This window comes from Rhinolophus sinicus, chromosome 1, assembly GCF_057876585.1.
Source record: "Rhinolophus sinicus isolate RSI-liver-muscle chromosome 1, RSI-T2T, whole genome shotgun sequence".
Classification (NCBI taxonomy): Eukaryota; Metazoa; Chordata; class Mammalia; order Chiroptera; family Rhinolophidae; genus Rhinolophus; species Rhinolophus sinicus.
The window spans coordinates 155,979,597-155,996,552 of record NC_142501.1 but is presented as its reverse complement, the minus strand read 5'-3'; the positions used below and the strand labels follow the sequence as shown (position 1 = coordinate 155,996,552).

Sequence of the window (16,956 nt, the reverse complement as noted above, 5' to 3'; positions counted from 1 at the left end):
AGACACTGTGAAGCTGAGAGAAATAACCACTAGATTTCAGAATTTGGACTCAAAAGGAATCCAATAAGTGGTACTGTTGGTCTGAGTTTAGCAAGATAAAACTTAGGGATCAATGCTAAATCTCATACCCAAATCTCAACTGTTTAAGTATTAAATGTGGGGAAGTTGTTATTTTATGGAAACACATTTTTTAAATGGAATTTTAGTTGGCTATACACGTAATAGAAGCCAATAGTGTAATACAGCTGCTAACAAAGATGCACACTTAGGAAAGTGAGATTGACAGTATAGAGCCTGTCCAAAAAAGAGACTCATATTTTTAGAGGACTTAAAACTGGAGTTTTCAACTCCTTGTGCAAATGTTCCCCATTCATCTTTTATTCAGTCAGTAATTTTAGGCATTCCCATGCTTGATTCTTGGAAACAAATGGGAGCAACAAGAAAATGCCACTCTCAAGGAGTTTTTTATTCTAACGGGGAGGAGACAGATACTAAATAAACTAATAAGAATTTCAAACAGTGATAAATACTCTGAAGATAAGAAAATGGGGTAATATGACAGTGACTGGCAGTTGGTTAGGATGATTAGCAACCAGGGAAATTCTCTCTGAGGCAATGACATTTGACTTGAGATTTGAATGATGCAAGAGGCCAGCCATGCAAGGATATGGAAAGTGTTCATGCAGAGGGACTAGAAGGTACAAAGGCCCTGAGTAGAAGTAGCTGGATGACTGAAAGGGAGAGTTGTGGGAAATCAGGCAAGGTAATGATTTTGAATTTATTCTAAGTGTAATGAGAAGCCAGCAGAGAGTTTTAAGTTAGATGTAGTCTGATTTTCCTTTTGAAAAGATCACTGTCTGCTGAGTGCACCGTGAGTTATGGGGTAAGACTGGATGTAGAGAGGAATTTGGAGCAATAACTAGTTTAAGGAGTTTTAAGCATGAAACCATTCCCGCCCTCCCCATCATTGCTTCCAAATTACCATAATTAAATTTTCCTTTCACTTCCCTTAACAATGTTTTAAGAAGCTTCAATAATTTTGGTAGTTTTCTATTATTAAATGTCTAGCTAATTTGCTGTGAACTTAAAACTGCTCTAAAAAGTAGTCCAAAAAAGTCTAGTTCAGTCTATAAATTTATATCTCAAACTCAAGTTTCTGACATCAATTCAAAACAAGATGGAATAACAGACAAGATTTACCCTTCCACTTGGAACAACTGAAAAAAAACTGACAAAATTTATGAAACAATGATTTTTAAGGCATTGGACATTAGGCAGCAAAAGATAGTGATCTCTGAGAGATGGAAAGCAAATGATGAGACCTCTGCAATTACACCAGCTTGCTCTCTTGAGAGAGTTGCCAGGCCATGGCTTCCCCGGTGAAATCTGCCAAAAATTTAAAGAAAAAAATAATACTAATGATGTAGGTGATTTTGAATCTACTAGCAGTTTCTGAGTGTGGGCCGGGATCGTGGTCCGGAATCATGTCTCGTGAAGCCGAAGAATGGAAACACGGACCAGGGAGAGGCAAAAAGTTTTTAAAAGGATCGTTTATTAGAGGCAGGAGAAGAGGTTGCAGCTCCTGAGCAGGAGGGGGTCCTGAATGGGGGTGCCCAGTGGCTGAGGCAAAAGTTCCTACTTTTATACCTTCCCTTGCCTGCTTGGGGAAGGGGAGCTGTTTGAAGAAGGGAACTTGTTTGAAGAAGGGAACTGGCACCTCCTAATGAAATTTGTCTACCAGGTTTGTTCTGCTTGCCCATCCTAAAGGAATTAGCAAAGTAACCCACTCTTTATCTATCAGATCTGCTCCATTTGTCAGGCCCAAATAAATTCTATGATTAACTTCAAAGGCTTCTTACATTATGTCCTGGAGCGAAGGAGTGACTTCAAAACCTGAAGTTTTAGGATATGACTGTCTTTGTTTATTCCACCAGGGATCTCCCTGTCTACCTAGGAACATGCTAACTCTCCTGTATCACTAATTTTACACAAACTCCTTCAGAAGATTGGAGAGGAACAAATACTTCTAAATGCATTCTATGGGCTAGTGTTATCCTGATAACAACCTATGCAAAGACATTATAAGAAAAGAACATTTCAGACCAATATCCTTTATGAACCTGAAAGAAGAAATTCTAAGCAAAATGTTAGTAAATTGAATACATCAATTTATAAAAAGGATATTACATCAAGTGCAGTTTATCCCAGGAATGCAAGGTTAGTTTAACATTTAAAATCAATGTGATTCACCATATTAACCAACTGAAAAAGGAAAATCATATTGTCATCTCAATAGACAGAGAAAAAGCATTTGAAAAAAAAAATGCAACGTCCATATCTGATTTAAAAAAAAAACCCTCAGCAAACTAGGAACAGAAAGGAAGTTCCTCAACTTGATAAAGGGCATTCAAGAAATCCTAACCTCATATTTATTTTTATTTTTTTATTTTTTTTTTTAAATTTAGTTTCAGGTGCACAAGACAAAGCAAAACTTAGACGTTTATCATTTATATCCCTCACACTGTGTGAATGCCCCGCCCCCATCCACTATCCTAACCTCATATTTAAATACTGAATTCTAAAGATGTTAATTTTTAACAGCTTTATGAGATGTAATTGATATACAATGAACTATATACATTTCAGACATACGGTATGATGAAATTTGATATATGTACACTTGTGAATTTATAACCACCATCTAGATAATGAACATACCCATCCTCCCGCCAAATTTTCTCATATACCCTTGTAATCCTTCCCTCCCCTCCTTATCTCCCTGTCCCTACTTTCCCAGGAAATTACTGATCTGCCTTCTGTTACTATAGATTTGCTCGCATTTTCTGGAATTATATTAAATATTATTATATTTAATTATATTAAATATTATGTGTGATATTTAATACAATGTGGAATTTAATATAAATACAATCATAAATTTAAAAAATTTTATATTTTAGAACCCCAGAACTTATTCATCTTAAAATTAACTGGAAGTTTTTAATTTTTGACCAACATCTCCCATTTACCAATTAAAACAAAGGTTAGTGTGTCCAAGGTTTGCCCAGTGTCACATACTGTATTTCCCCCAAAGTAAGACTGGGTCGTATATTAATTTTTGCTCCAAAAGACGCATTATGGCATATTTTCAGGGGATGTCTTATTTTTTTCATGTACAACAATCTACATTTATTCAAATACAGTCATGTCATCTTCTTCTGGAACATGTTGTAACGTACTAAACGTGTCGTTTTTGGCTGATGATCTTAACTGGGGCTTGTTTTCAGGGTAGGTCTTATTTTCGGGGAAATACGGTACCTAGTAAGTGGTGGATTGGAAGATAAACTCAAGTAGTCAGACTCAAAATCCTTTTCCTTAACTATTATGCTTCTCCATTTCCCTTTCTTGCATGGTCCTGGATCTCTTTGAGTTATTTTCTTGAATCTGTCCTCAGTTGACTTTGAGGAGAGAAGAGCACCCTGTCTTTCCCTCTCCCAAGAGGAAAGGGGAGAAAGTCTCTTACCACAAACACTACTATTTCCACAAGGTCAATAGCTCCTATGACGGCATTCTCTTTCCCTCGCAAAGTTCTCTAAAGACTGGAGGAGGGAGCTTGGGAGAGGTGAGGTGGTGGTTGATGACAGTAAGTTGAGTTCTGTTGCCTCTTGTTAAACCTTGGAGGAAGTGTCTGACTCTCTTTAGAATTTGGGGTACATAGCCATTGTTGTTTGTCAGCTGTGAGTCCTAGTTGCCAATGCAAAGGAAAAATCACCTTTTATTACTGAGGCTATTGTAGTAGTCTAAAAAAGAGGATAGAGGCTTGGACTAGGGTGACAGTGAAAATGGAGAGAATCAGATAAATTTGGGATATATTTTGAAAATAAAACCAATAAGACATAATGGTAAACTGAATGTTGGGGAGAAGAAAACAAGGAATCAAAGAGATTTTTGGCTTGAGCAACCAGGTGGCTGGAAGTGCCATTGACTGAGATGAGGAAGACGAGAGACAGAAAAAGATTGGAATGGTAATGTGAGGATGGCTTGGTCACCAAGAGTGCTGCTTTGCCTGGTTAAGTTTTAGAGACCTATTAGACAGCCAAGTGGAGATATCAAAGAAAGTTGGCTAGAAGTATGGAGCTCAATGGGCAAGGTAAAGCCTAGAGTTAGACATTTGAAAGTCACAACACGTCCTATATTCACAGCCATGGGATCAGACAAAAATAATTAGGGAGAGGTTGAGAGAAAAGAGAAGGCTGAGGAGCAAGCCTCAATATTCAGAGGAAAATTCAGCAAGACTGAAAAGGAGTTGCCAATGAGATAGGAGCAAACAGAGACTGTATTCTCTGTTTCTCAAGAGAATAAAGTCTGTCATGATTTAGGTATCCCAAACATAATAAGTTGTGTTAGAGGAAGTGAAGCACTGACCTAATTTAGATGGTTTTGAAACAAATGCTGAACTCCGACTGGTACAGGAAATGGCAACAAAACTTGAGTGAGTAAAGAAGTTGAGGATAAATTACCTTAAGATCTCTTTCATCCAGATGAGTCTGAACTTCTTACTATATAATATTATGTATGAATGTGGAAAAATAAACCATTTTTGGTGAAAAACTTAGAACATGTAGCTAAGTTCCCAATTACTTAACTCACTTGCTTGGAAAGGGTTCTATTATTCACACTTTACATTATTTTTTAGTGGGAAGAATATAATAAAAACGAGATGAAATGGTTTAAAAGTTAAGCTAGGAATATATGTATGTATAGTTTAGAGATATAGATATGTATCTCTATAGAGATATATCAATATATAGAGATATATTGATCAGTGCTAAAAAGATTATGAAACAATTTGCCTATAGCACAGAATTGTAAAAATAAATAGAAGCCTCAGCTAAGTTATTTTCAATGTAAGCCTATTTGTTAAAAAAAAAATTACCTTTAGTAACTTCTTGCTTTTCCATAAGTACTTAATACTGCTGGTCTACCAATTTTCAAATTTTAGTGTACATGAGAATCAACTGGAATTCTTTTTTTTTTTTTTTTTTTTTTAAGATTTTTTATTGGGGAAGGGGAACAGGACTTTATTGGGGTACAGTCTGCACTTCCAGGCCTTTTTTTTTTTATCCAAGTCAAGTTGTTGTCCTTTCAATCCCAGTTGTGGGGGGCACAGCTCAGCTCCAGGTCCAGTCGCCACTGCCAGTTGCAGGGGGCGCAGCCCACCATCCCTTGCAGGAGTTGAACTGGCAACCTTGTGGTTGAGAGGATGCACTCCGACCAACTGAGCCATCTGGGAGGCAGCTCAGCTCAAGGAGCAGTGTTCAATCTTAGTTGCAGGGGGCGGAGCCCACCATCCCTTGTGGGACTCGAGGAATCGAACTGGTAACCTTGTGGTTGAGAGCCCACTGGTCCATGTGGGAATCGAACCAGTAGCCTTTGGAGTTAGGAGCACAGAGCTCCAACCGCCTGAGCCACCGGACCGGCCCTGGAATTCTTTTTAATAATGTATATTCCAAGGTCACATCCCCAGAAATTCTGATCATTTGTAACTGGGAAATCCATATTTTGACTAGTACTCTAGGTGAAGCTGACCCCTGGACCACACTTGGCAGAACACTGGTCCTGATACTATACTGCAAGTATAGGTAAGTCTTCTGGTGGCAAAAGTGCCACTTGGATATCCATACCTTATTTTTATTAAGATATTTTTTAACAGTATAGTATTGGCAGAAAAACAGACACACAGACCAGTGAAATAGAATTGAGAACCCAGAAATAAACCCACATAAATATGGACAGATAATTTTTGACAAAGAAGCCAAAAACATACAATGGAGAAAAGAAGGCTCTTCAATAAATGGTGCTGGGAGAATTGGAAAGCCACATGCAAAAGAATGAAACTGGACTGCTATCTTGTCACTATGTACTAAAATTAACTCAAAATGGATCAAAGACTTAAACATAAGACCTGAAACAATAAACTGACTGCATAGAAGAAAGCATAGATACTAAACTTATGGACCTTGGTTCAAAGAGCATTTTATGAATTTGACTCCAAAGACAAGGGAAGTAAAAGCTAAAATAAATGAATGGGACTATATTAAACTTCTGCACAGCAAAAGAAACAATCGACAGAGACAAACAACTGAATGGGAGAAGATTTTTGCAAATAACACCTCTGATAAGGGGCTAATATCCAAAATATATCAGGAATTCATACAACTCAACAACAACAAAAAACAAACAATCCAATTAAAAAATGGGCAGAGGACCTGAAGAGACATTTCTCCAAAGTGGTCATACAGATGGTCAATAGACAAATGAAAAAATGTTCAACATCACTAATCATCAGAGAAATGCAAATAAAAACTGCAATAAGATATCACCTCACCCCAGTCAGAATGGCTATCGTCAACAAGACAAATAGTAACAAGTGTTGGAGAGGCTGTGGAGAAAAAGGAACCCTCATACACTGTTGGTGGGAATGCAGATTGGTGCAGCTGCTATGGAAGGCAGTGTGGAAGTTCCTCAAAAAATTAAGAATATAATTACCATCTGACTCAGCAATCCCTGTCCTGGGTATCTACCCCAAAAATCTGAAAACATTTATCTATAAAGACATATGTGCTCCAATGTTCATTGCAGCTGTATTTATGGTGGCCAAGACATGGAAACAACCAAAGTGTCCTTCAATAGATGAATGGATAAAGAAGTTGTGGTATGTATACACAATGGAATACTATTTGGCCACAAGAAAAGATGAAATAGTACCACTTGTGACAACATGGATGGGTCTTGAGATTATAATGCTAAGCAAAGTAAATCAGACAGAAAAAGTTGAGTACCATATGATTTCTCTGGTACGTGGTACACAAAACTGAGAACAACAAAAGAACAAGACAAACAAATGAAGAAACAAAAACTCATAGACATAGACCATAGTTACCAGTTTAGTAGTTACCAGAGAGTAAGGGCAGAGGGGGTTTCTGGAAGAGAATATACGGGGTCAAATATTGGTGATGGAAGGAGAACTGACTCTGGGTGGTGAACACACAATGTGAGATATAGATAATGTATTACAGAATTGTACACCTGAAGTCTATGTAACTTTACTAACAATTGTCACCCCAATGAACTTTAATTAAAGAAAAAAAAGATATTTTTAGATGCATAATTTACATAATAGAAATACAAAACTATAAGACTGAAAGAATAGAAACACCAAATAGAGAGCTTTTTTTAGCTTAGTATTTATGAATCAGATAATCTTTACTTTTATAAAAAATAAGCTTTGGGGGAAGCTTTAGTTTGTCACCAGGACAAACTTGCTTTGGGGAGACAGTCTAGCCTTGAGTTTATTTTCAAGGCAGTTTAGCCTTGAGTTTATTTTCAGGGGAATAATGACTTTAAAAAAAGTGTCCAGCTAACTTCTAATTACTCTTTTTTTGGAGTGATCAGTTCTTTAGAAACTACCGTTAGAAATGAGGAGCTCTTGAATGGTTGATATTTGTTTTGACATCCTGACCACATACTAAAATAATGTGCTTTCAGATCTGTTTCTTTTTCTACTATACATAATTGTTCATGTGACTCCAGTATATTTCTCTTAACCCCACATAGTTTCTAAATGCTATAATAGTAGAAATGAAAAGAAAGTAAAGTTTGACAGTATAGTAATATTGTGTGATTTAATGCCTGGCACTCTGTTCTTGCTAGTCTTTCAATACATATTGATTGAAGGAGTGTAATTATGTGCCAGCCTTTTAATAGCTTTTATTCTGCCATTTTGTACTGGTAGGTGTGAAATCTGCTTGTCTACTTACGATCCTGAAAAATTCTTTAGTATCTCTCAAAATTCTAGGAGACCCTTAAAAAATGAGAGAACAAGAACCAAAAGTAACATAGATTTGATGTTAATATAAATGTAGCCAACATGTTCTTGGAACAAGCCCGCCTAAGAGACAGGAAATCATAGCATGTTAGGGAAGAAGGGAGGGGATTGCCCTGTCCAAAAGCTTATGTATATACTTTTGCACTAATTAATGAAAAACAATTTACAAGACATACTACAGTGATTCAGTTTGCTGTTGAGGCATCTCAGATGAAAATCATTTCATGGGTTTACAGCTCTGAAAGGTGTTACTAGATGAGCAAACACAAGGTCTGCCTTAATGCTATCAGGTTAAAATGTGGTAACTGTTACACCTAGAATCCACCTGTTTCTAATTCCAATTCCGTGTTTGAGTTTATAAAGTAACTGAAAGTTCTCAGAATTTTATCAGAATATGTATATATTATATATGTGACATGTAATGTGTATATTTAAATCTGATAGCTTGGTTCATAGGACTAGAAGAAAAAGTTGACATAAGATACAATTGGGACCTTAACGAGCTTGAATTCATTTGTCCTCTTTTTCTTCCCTTCATTTATTGTTCCAGGCACAACAAATGTCATAGATATTTGAAAACTTTATTATGTAGGTAATTACGTTGAGTAGTCCTATTTAAATATTCTTAATGTGGACTCTTACCTTGAAATTATTATTAGTTTCTTGGGTTAAGTATGTAGAGTAAGTGTAAAATAAAAAGTAATTGCATCAAAACATGGCTTTTGGGGAGGCTTTGGAAGAAAATACATAAATCTGAGCCATACATTTCTTTCCAGTGCATTAAAATTTCAGACTTCAACCGCAGTTGTGATTGTTTTCAGTTGGTTAGTTGCCTGGAGCGTTATTTTAAGAAAGCAGAAGCACCATCATTTGCACACTCCTTATGCATCACACTCCTTAACCCTGACAGTTTTAGCTCCAGTTTTCAAAAGAAGTGAAGTCAAGATGAAGAACCATTTGCTTTTCTGGGGAGTCCTTGCCATTTTTGTTAAGGCTGTTCTTGTGACAGGTATGTGGTATTTTGAAAATGAACCCAGATAAAAGGAAAAATATGACACAGATCTGTTCTTCAGATTTAAACATATGTTTGTGCTTTGGTTGACCAGTTAGCTGGCCACATTTTTCTAACATGCCTTAATCTTTATATGGGCCGTGATCTTTACTCAGACAAGGATCACTGTAATTCTTTGTATTTTTCTTTTATCTTACTTTTTTTGCCTACTTATTTTCTTAGTAAAAATATGTATTTCTATATAAGTACTAATAGCTGTACTTATGTGAATATCCATATTGAACTTTGAAAATTAGTAGTCCTCTCCTCAATTGTCTTAAATTAATATTCTGGAGAAATGAAGTAATAATTACTGTAAATACAACATAGAATGCATTGGGATTTTATTTTCCAAGAGAGACTGGTATTAGTTCTAACAACTTGGATCTGAGCCTGCAGATTTATTATGACTCTTTAACAATGTTTAATGTTCTACAGGGTGCCTACAACTTGATGGCTGAACTTCAGTTATTTTGTTTATTAACCCTTCAAACTATTGTAGAAAATGGAATACATTCTTAATATAGAAGTACAGTATTTAATCATTTTCATCTAGAAGGGCACATGAATTAGAAGTGATACAATTTGGCTGGATTGTTTCTAATACTTACTGGACTTAATCTTATTTCAAGACTGAGTATGATATAATTAAGAATAGTCACTTAACATGCATTGTTGTACTAATTTAGCATTAAGAATAATGAATTTCTAATAATATTTACAATATGAAGATGCTGGTAGTAATAGTAAAACGTATATTATATCTTTTGTGTAAATATATGTTTATATACCTAAAAACATATATGTAAAATGTGTGTGTGTGTGTGTACCAACCTAATATTTCATTTAATTCTCACAACCGTTTGAAGATAGGTACTATTTTAATTTCTGACAGATAGTTGAGCCCATTGAGGTTTAGAGAGGCAAAATAACTTACCTAATGTCACACAGCCAGCAAGTGGTAGGTAGAACCCAGGCCATCTGACCCTATAGCTCACACTACTATCCTATTCTGCCTGTGTGAGAGAATCACATTTTAGTAAACTCATTATGTTCACACCTTGTATGTGCTAAGTCTATTTTCTTATTTGTTTGATCTGAATTAAATTCAACAAGTATTTATTGAGTGCCTGCTATGTCTCAGGTGCTCTTGAAATAAATTAAGGCCCAGTCTATAATAACAGGTTTATTAGGAAAAATAATGCGTCAGTGAGACAGCATATTAGAATCTTAGAAGTCTTGGTGAATTGAAAGTATTTGTGCATTTTCTGGTAGGTATATTAGGCTGCCTAATATTTTTATATAATAACAGTAATGATAGTTTTCCCCTAGGTTTTCTGGTAAGAAATTATATGCCATAAATAAAATATAGACATTTTCTATTTAAGACTTAATTGTCAAGTCACATACTTGATTCAATACATGCACATTTGTATTTTGTTGAGAAAAACTAAGAGTCATGAGTACAGGAGAAGGGAAGAGGACACCATTTATTTTTTTTCGAAATGTTAAGAGTTATTATCTTGAATTGACTTCATAATGTTTCTTCTCCAATATCTTACAGACTTTTATAAGAAGAGTTATTAAGAACTATGAATAATAGCACAATAATGCATTATAAAGTACTTCAAACAATTATAAGCACAATAACAATAGTCTTAAAATGTCTGTAATGACTGTTATCATTAAGATTGAAATACTGCCATTAGGTCCTCTGTGCTGTGGGATCATCTATGGAATAATTAGACTTCCAGTTACAATGATATTCATCTGAATCACTTAACCTTTATAAATTGAATTCATGTTCTAAATCTTTTTTTGTTTGTTTTTTTAGTTGAGACTTGATGGGAAGAAATTTTAAAGGTCACTTAGCTAAAATTATAGAAAAAAATATTTAGCATTATTATTATTTAGTTAGCACTATTAAATAAAGCTATTATTAACTCTTTAAATGTGAGTTAACTGATCTAAGTCCAGATAATAAGATACTTTCAAAATTTATTCTTTGCAATACTTACCAGACCTCTTTGTCTAATATTCAGATTAAACAATAAATGTTGACATTCAGAGTTAAGGCTTTAATGGTCATCTGTGTATTCATTCATTTATTAATTTTTTTCTTTACCCAGGCATATTACATTAAATATAGCTTATACTTCTCAACATTTTCTAAATTGTTTTTGCAAATTTATAGCACTTTATATATACTATAACTTTTAAGATAATTCTTATAAGAAGTATTAATATAGCACCTATTATTTTATTTGACTGAATCATTATACCATGATATCCTGATTGTTATTATGAAAAAGAAGGATATAATTAAGTTTAGGAAAATTGTAGTGGAGAATATTTAAAAGTCTTACAAAATAAGATTATATTAGGGGAAAACATGCAATCTAAGCAAAAAATATATATGGAAAGATGTAACACTTCCAACTGAGTTTATAAAGGCTAACGTTATTTTTTTTGTTCACTTTTGAATGGATTATTCTGGTCTGAGAGAAATGTAGTCTAGCTTTTTGGTTTTTTTCCTCTTATTTTGGCATTTGGCACTGATGTTTTCCAAGGCTATATCATTCAGAGAGCTGTGCCTATATGTAAAGCATTAGATTAAAACCAAATTCTTTCAGTTCAGGTTCCCATAGACTGGTTCAAGGGAAAAATTCCTTTTGTGCTCCATTTGGATTTCCTTTGTTATGCTCTGAGATTCCACTTAGCTATTTTAGATTAGGAAGGAGAACAAACTGAGAAAGCTGAAACTGATCAACTACAAAACTTAGTTTTTCTGCAGGAGAAAAGATAGGTTAACTTTTCTCTAAGATAGGTTAAACTTCAATACGAAGTTTATAAATAGACTTTCATTTCTGTGTCTTCTTATGTTTTATCTTTCAAGCCCAAGATGAAGATGAAAGCACTCTCCTTGTTAACAACAAATGTAAGTGTGCCCGCATTACTTCCAGGATCGTCCCTTCTCCCGAAGACCCTAGTCAAGACGTTGTGGAGAGAAACATCAGAATTAAGTACGTGGTGTTTTCTATTTTCTTTTTTGTTTCATATTGTAAGCAGAGATCCTCTGTGATATTAGCCGTTGTTTGAATGTAATACCTGTATCTTTGCTCCTCTTTTTGATGTGCAGCTCCTTACAGCAGGTTGAATCTGATTAATGGGTTTGAGCCCATTATGAACAAGTTGGAAAAGGAACAAGGTTTCCACACTATCTAAAACCAGTCAGCTAGATAAGATTAGAACTGAAGGCTCAGATCTAATCATCAGCATGCCCTGTTTATATGCAGTTATTTCTATTTGAATCAGAACTTTTAGTTGTCCTAGATCAGTTCAAACTGAAACTTGAGATAACACTCAAAGCCTTACTTTGTGCCATATATGGATTACTTAGTATTTTACACTGAACTCAACTATCTGCATAAAGGTAAGGTAGACTAATCAAATGACTAATTTGATTTAGTTTTCCCTTGTATATTGGACTTCAGATACTCAGATTTCATTTCACACATCGTCTAAATTATAAGCTATGACCATCTTATTCAATAGCAAAATTGCTAATAATATTTAAGAAATGAGATTCCTATTGGATCCAATCAGTAAATGTCTTCCTTGTGAACCACTCCTGCCTTGAATAGTTTACCCCTGATCAAGTACTTCTTATTGAAACAGAACATGGCATTCAATCCCATTTAATCAATGGGAGAAGTATAATGTATTTAAAATTTTGTTTTAAGTTCTGGCTGGGTCACTTAAAGCTGTGTGCTCTTGTTTGCAAATTACTCACCCATTCTAAACTTCAACTTTCTCATCTCCAAATAGGGGGGAAATAGTATGTATCTCATGGGGTTATTATAAAGATAAGTTGAGATCTATTCCTTTTAAAGACTGTATAGTTTCTGGCAAGAAATATTTGGCTGTTATTTATTCACCTAACTTATGTGTCAGTTATTACTATATTTTTTAAAATCCCTCTGCTGGTTTCCCCAACATTATTAGGATAAATTACAAGTGCCTCAGCTTAACCTACAACACTCAGCATAACTCTCATTCTCTTCCATCGCCATTTTTTTTGCCTTGTTTGAAAATCCAGCAACCTTGTAGTGCCTTTATTTTTCCACACTCACAGTGCTTTCTTCTTCTTCTGTTTCTGCGTATATTAGTTCCTTTGCTTGAAGAAGTCTCATCCCCCTCAGCCTGGTTAGCTCCTCCTCAACCTGTATGTTTCAGCTTAGGTATTCCTTCCTCTAGCAGACTCTATACCACAAAGTTCCCTATTAGAGACAGAACAATTGGAGAAGCACATAACTTGAAGGATGGCATCCATGACATTGGCATCTAAAGCATGTTTAAGTAGAGTATCTATTTTATTTTAAACCTACAGATTTTTAAATGGCACTCCATGATTCTCTGATGCATTCTTTTCTTCTGTGACATGATTCTTTTTATGATATTCTATGATTTTCTGAATTCAGATAATTAAGTTACTTCATCCACTTTGCCTGATGTATATAGATGGTTCTCTGATCTCATTTCTTTCTTTTTTTTTTTTTTTAAGATTTTATTGGGTAAAGGGAACAGGACTTTATTGGGGAACAGTGTATATTTCTAGGACTTTTTTCCAAGTCAAGTTGTTATCCTTTCAATCTTAGTTGTGGAGGGCGCAGCTCATCTCCAGGTCCAGTTGCCGTTGTTAGTTGCAGGGGGCATAAGCCCACCATCCCTTGCAGGAGTCGAGGAATCAAACTGGCAACCTTGTGGTTGAGAAGCCACTGGCCCATGTGGGAATCGAACCAGCAGCCTTCGGAGTTAGGAGCATGGAACTCCAACCACCTGAGCCACTGGGCCGGCCCTCGGATCTCATTTCTGAAAGTTCTATTATCGTTGTTATGTCATGGTATTATTCCCAACTCTATCACTTACTAACAATGTGATGTTGGGCAAGTTATTTAACTAATTTGAGCCTGTTTCCGAAACTAAAAAAGGGATAACATATATATATACACACGTATATATATGTTATATATATATACATATAGGTATGTAACTATACGTATATGTATATATATGTAGATATACACACATACTTTATAGAATTGTGAGGATTAAATATGATAATGTATAAAAGCTTCTAGAATAGTGTTTGACCCACTGTAGACACTAACACATGTTTATTCCCTTATCTTTCTCATTATTTAAAGCCTTTTCTGATACTACTAGAGCCTTTACAGTCTAATAAAGAATAGATCCTTTCGTTCATTCAGCAAACATTTATTGAGTGCTACTGAATGCCACAGATGATTGCTTGGGACCACTGAAGAATTTATAGTCAAGTAGGGAACTTTAAACAATTACAATACAGTATTGTAAATGCAGTGACAGGAATTGGCATAGGATGTTACAGGAGCACTAAAGGAGTGGCACCTAGTTCAGTCCTGGGGGACAGGTGGAGAGTGGCGGTGGGAGGCAAGAAGGGATATTTGGAGTAAGTGATGGAAGTGGATGATGGCTGTTAGCTGTTTGAGTAGGAGTTAACTGGGTAAATGGGTGTGGGGAATGACCGGGTTGCCAGGTGAGGCAGATCATTCTAAGAAAAGGAAACAGGGTTGCTGGGAGGGTCATAGGAGATCATCATGAAACATGTTTAGCTTAGTACCAGGCACATGGTAAGCACTTAGTAAATGTTGGAACTGTTATTTTGTTGTTGTTGTTATTGTTAGGACATGGAGATGAGAACAGCATGGTAAATATGTGGAATTGCAAAGTGTTATTACGGCTGGCATCTGGTGTAAAGAGGGTGGCATGGTGAGAGATGAAGCTGGAGGGTGAGAGGCATACCACGAAGTTCAGTGTCTTCCAGGCCATCTTAAGGAGACCCTGTTGTCTGTGGGGAGACACTGTGGGTTTTAAGTAGAGGGAAATTGGGCTTGTATTTTAGAAAAGCATTTTAGCAGTAATGTGGCTATTGCATTGGAGGATCAAGACTGAAGTAGGTAGGGTGTTACTAGGAGAGAAATGGTGGTGTCCTGAACCAAGTGGATGGATTTCACAGATGCAAAGAATTAGAATCAGTTGACTGTGAGATGGATTAGATATAGGTCATGACAGAGAGGGGAAGACTCAAGGACGGTGTCCAAGTTTTTGCTTGGATATTTATGTGGATGGTATTGCTAAGTACTAAGTGAGGAAAAAAAAGTTTTTCTTTGTTTGTATCTTTTGGCAAGGAGGGGTTCATGTGAGAAGAAATGATGATATAGATGAAAAAATGTAAAAGTTAATGGAATCAACTAAACTAGTTGATAAGATTATTTAATTTTTCATGGAACATCACCAAATCAAGAGATGTGGATTCCAGTTATAGTTATGTGATCTTGGATAGGTTGCTGACCTCTCTGGTTTATAACTTTTGCCTCTCAAAAATATGGGTAATAATATCTGTCCATTCATTCCACAACTGTTAAACGTATTCTACATGCCGCACATCTAGCGAGGCACTGGGAATACGTACATGTTTTTGCCTCAAGGAACTTACTGTAGTTTAGGGAAGCAATTACTCTGTAGACAAGCAACTATGATATGACACTTTTTATAATAAGGATATATGAACATTAATGAGACTACAGATGAAGGAGTTTATTGAGGGGTGAGGATGGGATCACAGTAATTATAGAGAGGGTAAAACTTGAGCTGATTTTTAAAGGAAAAGCAGGGATTTGCCACGTAAGCAAAGATCATTGACATTGAGGAGTTGCAGTGAGGTTTATTTTTAATGGGAAATGTTTAAAATATAGCAAATTACTGTGAAATCTGAGTAGGAGTATTACAATAGAGTGCTTATAGAGTGCTAAATGTACTAAAGAGCCTCATGAAGGAGTAAGTACTGTCATATGCCTATTAACCAAAAATAGTAATAGCTGCAGTTTCATTGTTTTGATTTGTTTTCTTTCTCTCTTTTTTTTAGGGTTCCTCTGAATAACAGGGAGAATATCTCTGATCCCACCTCACCATTGAGAACCAAATTTGTGTACCATTTGTCTGACCTGTAAGAGATTTTTCTTCATACTAATATAGATATGGAAGTTAATAACTTTTAAAAATGAACTTGTTAGTAAGAGTGTTTTGGAAAATATGTTGAGGTATAAATATTTACCAATATAATTTGAACTTTTGAATACATTAATTTTTGTTAATAATTAGGTATCATTCACAAAACTTTATTGCAAATAAAAGGCAGCTATAAGTTTATTGTGAAGAAATTTTGCCATTAGTACAGGAAGGGTCAGTTTGTCTTAATAACTCGATAATTGGATTTCAGACATATCAGCATGCCGGTGATTCTTTGGGAACTGTAGAATCCAATTTCAAACCATTTTTATTTTTTATTTTAAATCCTTGTCACTATAAGCAACTTGTATAATCCTAATATATGTATAATTGGGAAAAAACCTACCAGAGTAGAAGTTGTTGCATGGTAGAGACAAAGCAATCATATTATCATATCATATTGCTTACTGTCAACTAATTTTTTATATATTAAAGGTAGAAAATCCCCATAAACTGTTCTGTATCGTAGAACAGCTGAGTTCTGAAAGGAGTTACCCTTTGTCAGTTGTCAGGTCAGACCTGCAAGAAGTAATTTATTTCACTTAGAAATGTATAGTTACTCAGATTCTGAGACAACATTTAATGGGTATTGTCTAATGCATATATTTGTTTTCCAGCTGTAAAAAATGTGATCCTACGGAAGTGGAGCTGGATAATCAACTAATTACTGTCACCCAGAGCAATATCTGTGATGAAGACAATGAGACCTGTTACGCTTATGACAGAAACAAGTGCTACACAAATAGGGTCCCACTTTTATATGGTGGTAAGACCATAATGGTGGAAACAGCCTTGACCCCGGATTCCTGCTTTTCTGACTAATTTAAGTAACTGAATCTAATGAAATTTGTATTCCAAAATATTATTCTCTAACAGTTTGAACAATTAAATAGATTCAATAAGCATA

General features: G+C 35.3%; 1 protein-coding gene across 3 annotated transcripts in view; it reads left to right on the top strand.

Annotated features, from left to right (window-relative positions):
- The window catches only part of JCHAIN (joining chain of multimeric IgA and IgM), a 43,451-nt gene extending 26,495 nt beyond the window's left edge, over window positions 1-16,956 (top strand). For 2 of the 3 annotated variants that reach the window (XM_074324483.2, XM_019757095.3), the window contains exons 3-5: window positions 11,836-11,962; window positions 15,907-15,987; window positions 16,667-16,956. In XM_074324483.2, the coding sequence (XP_074180584.1) occupies window positions 11,836-11,962; window positions 15,907-15,987; window positions 16,667-16,871 (413 nt within the window). In that variant the 3' untranslated portion in view covers window positions 16,872-16,956. Of the gene's footprint in view, window positions 1-8,738; window positions 8,898-11,835; window positions 11,963-15,906; window positions 15,988-16,666 lie in introns of those variants that run through there. The other variant, XM_019757094.3, reaches the window with a different exon arrangement.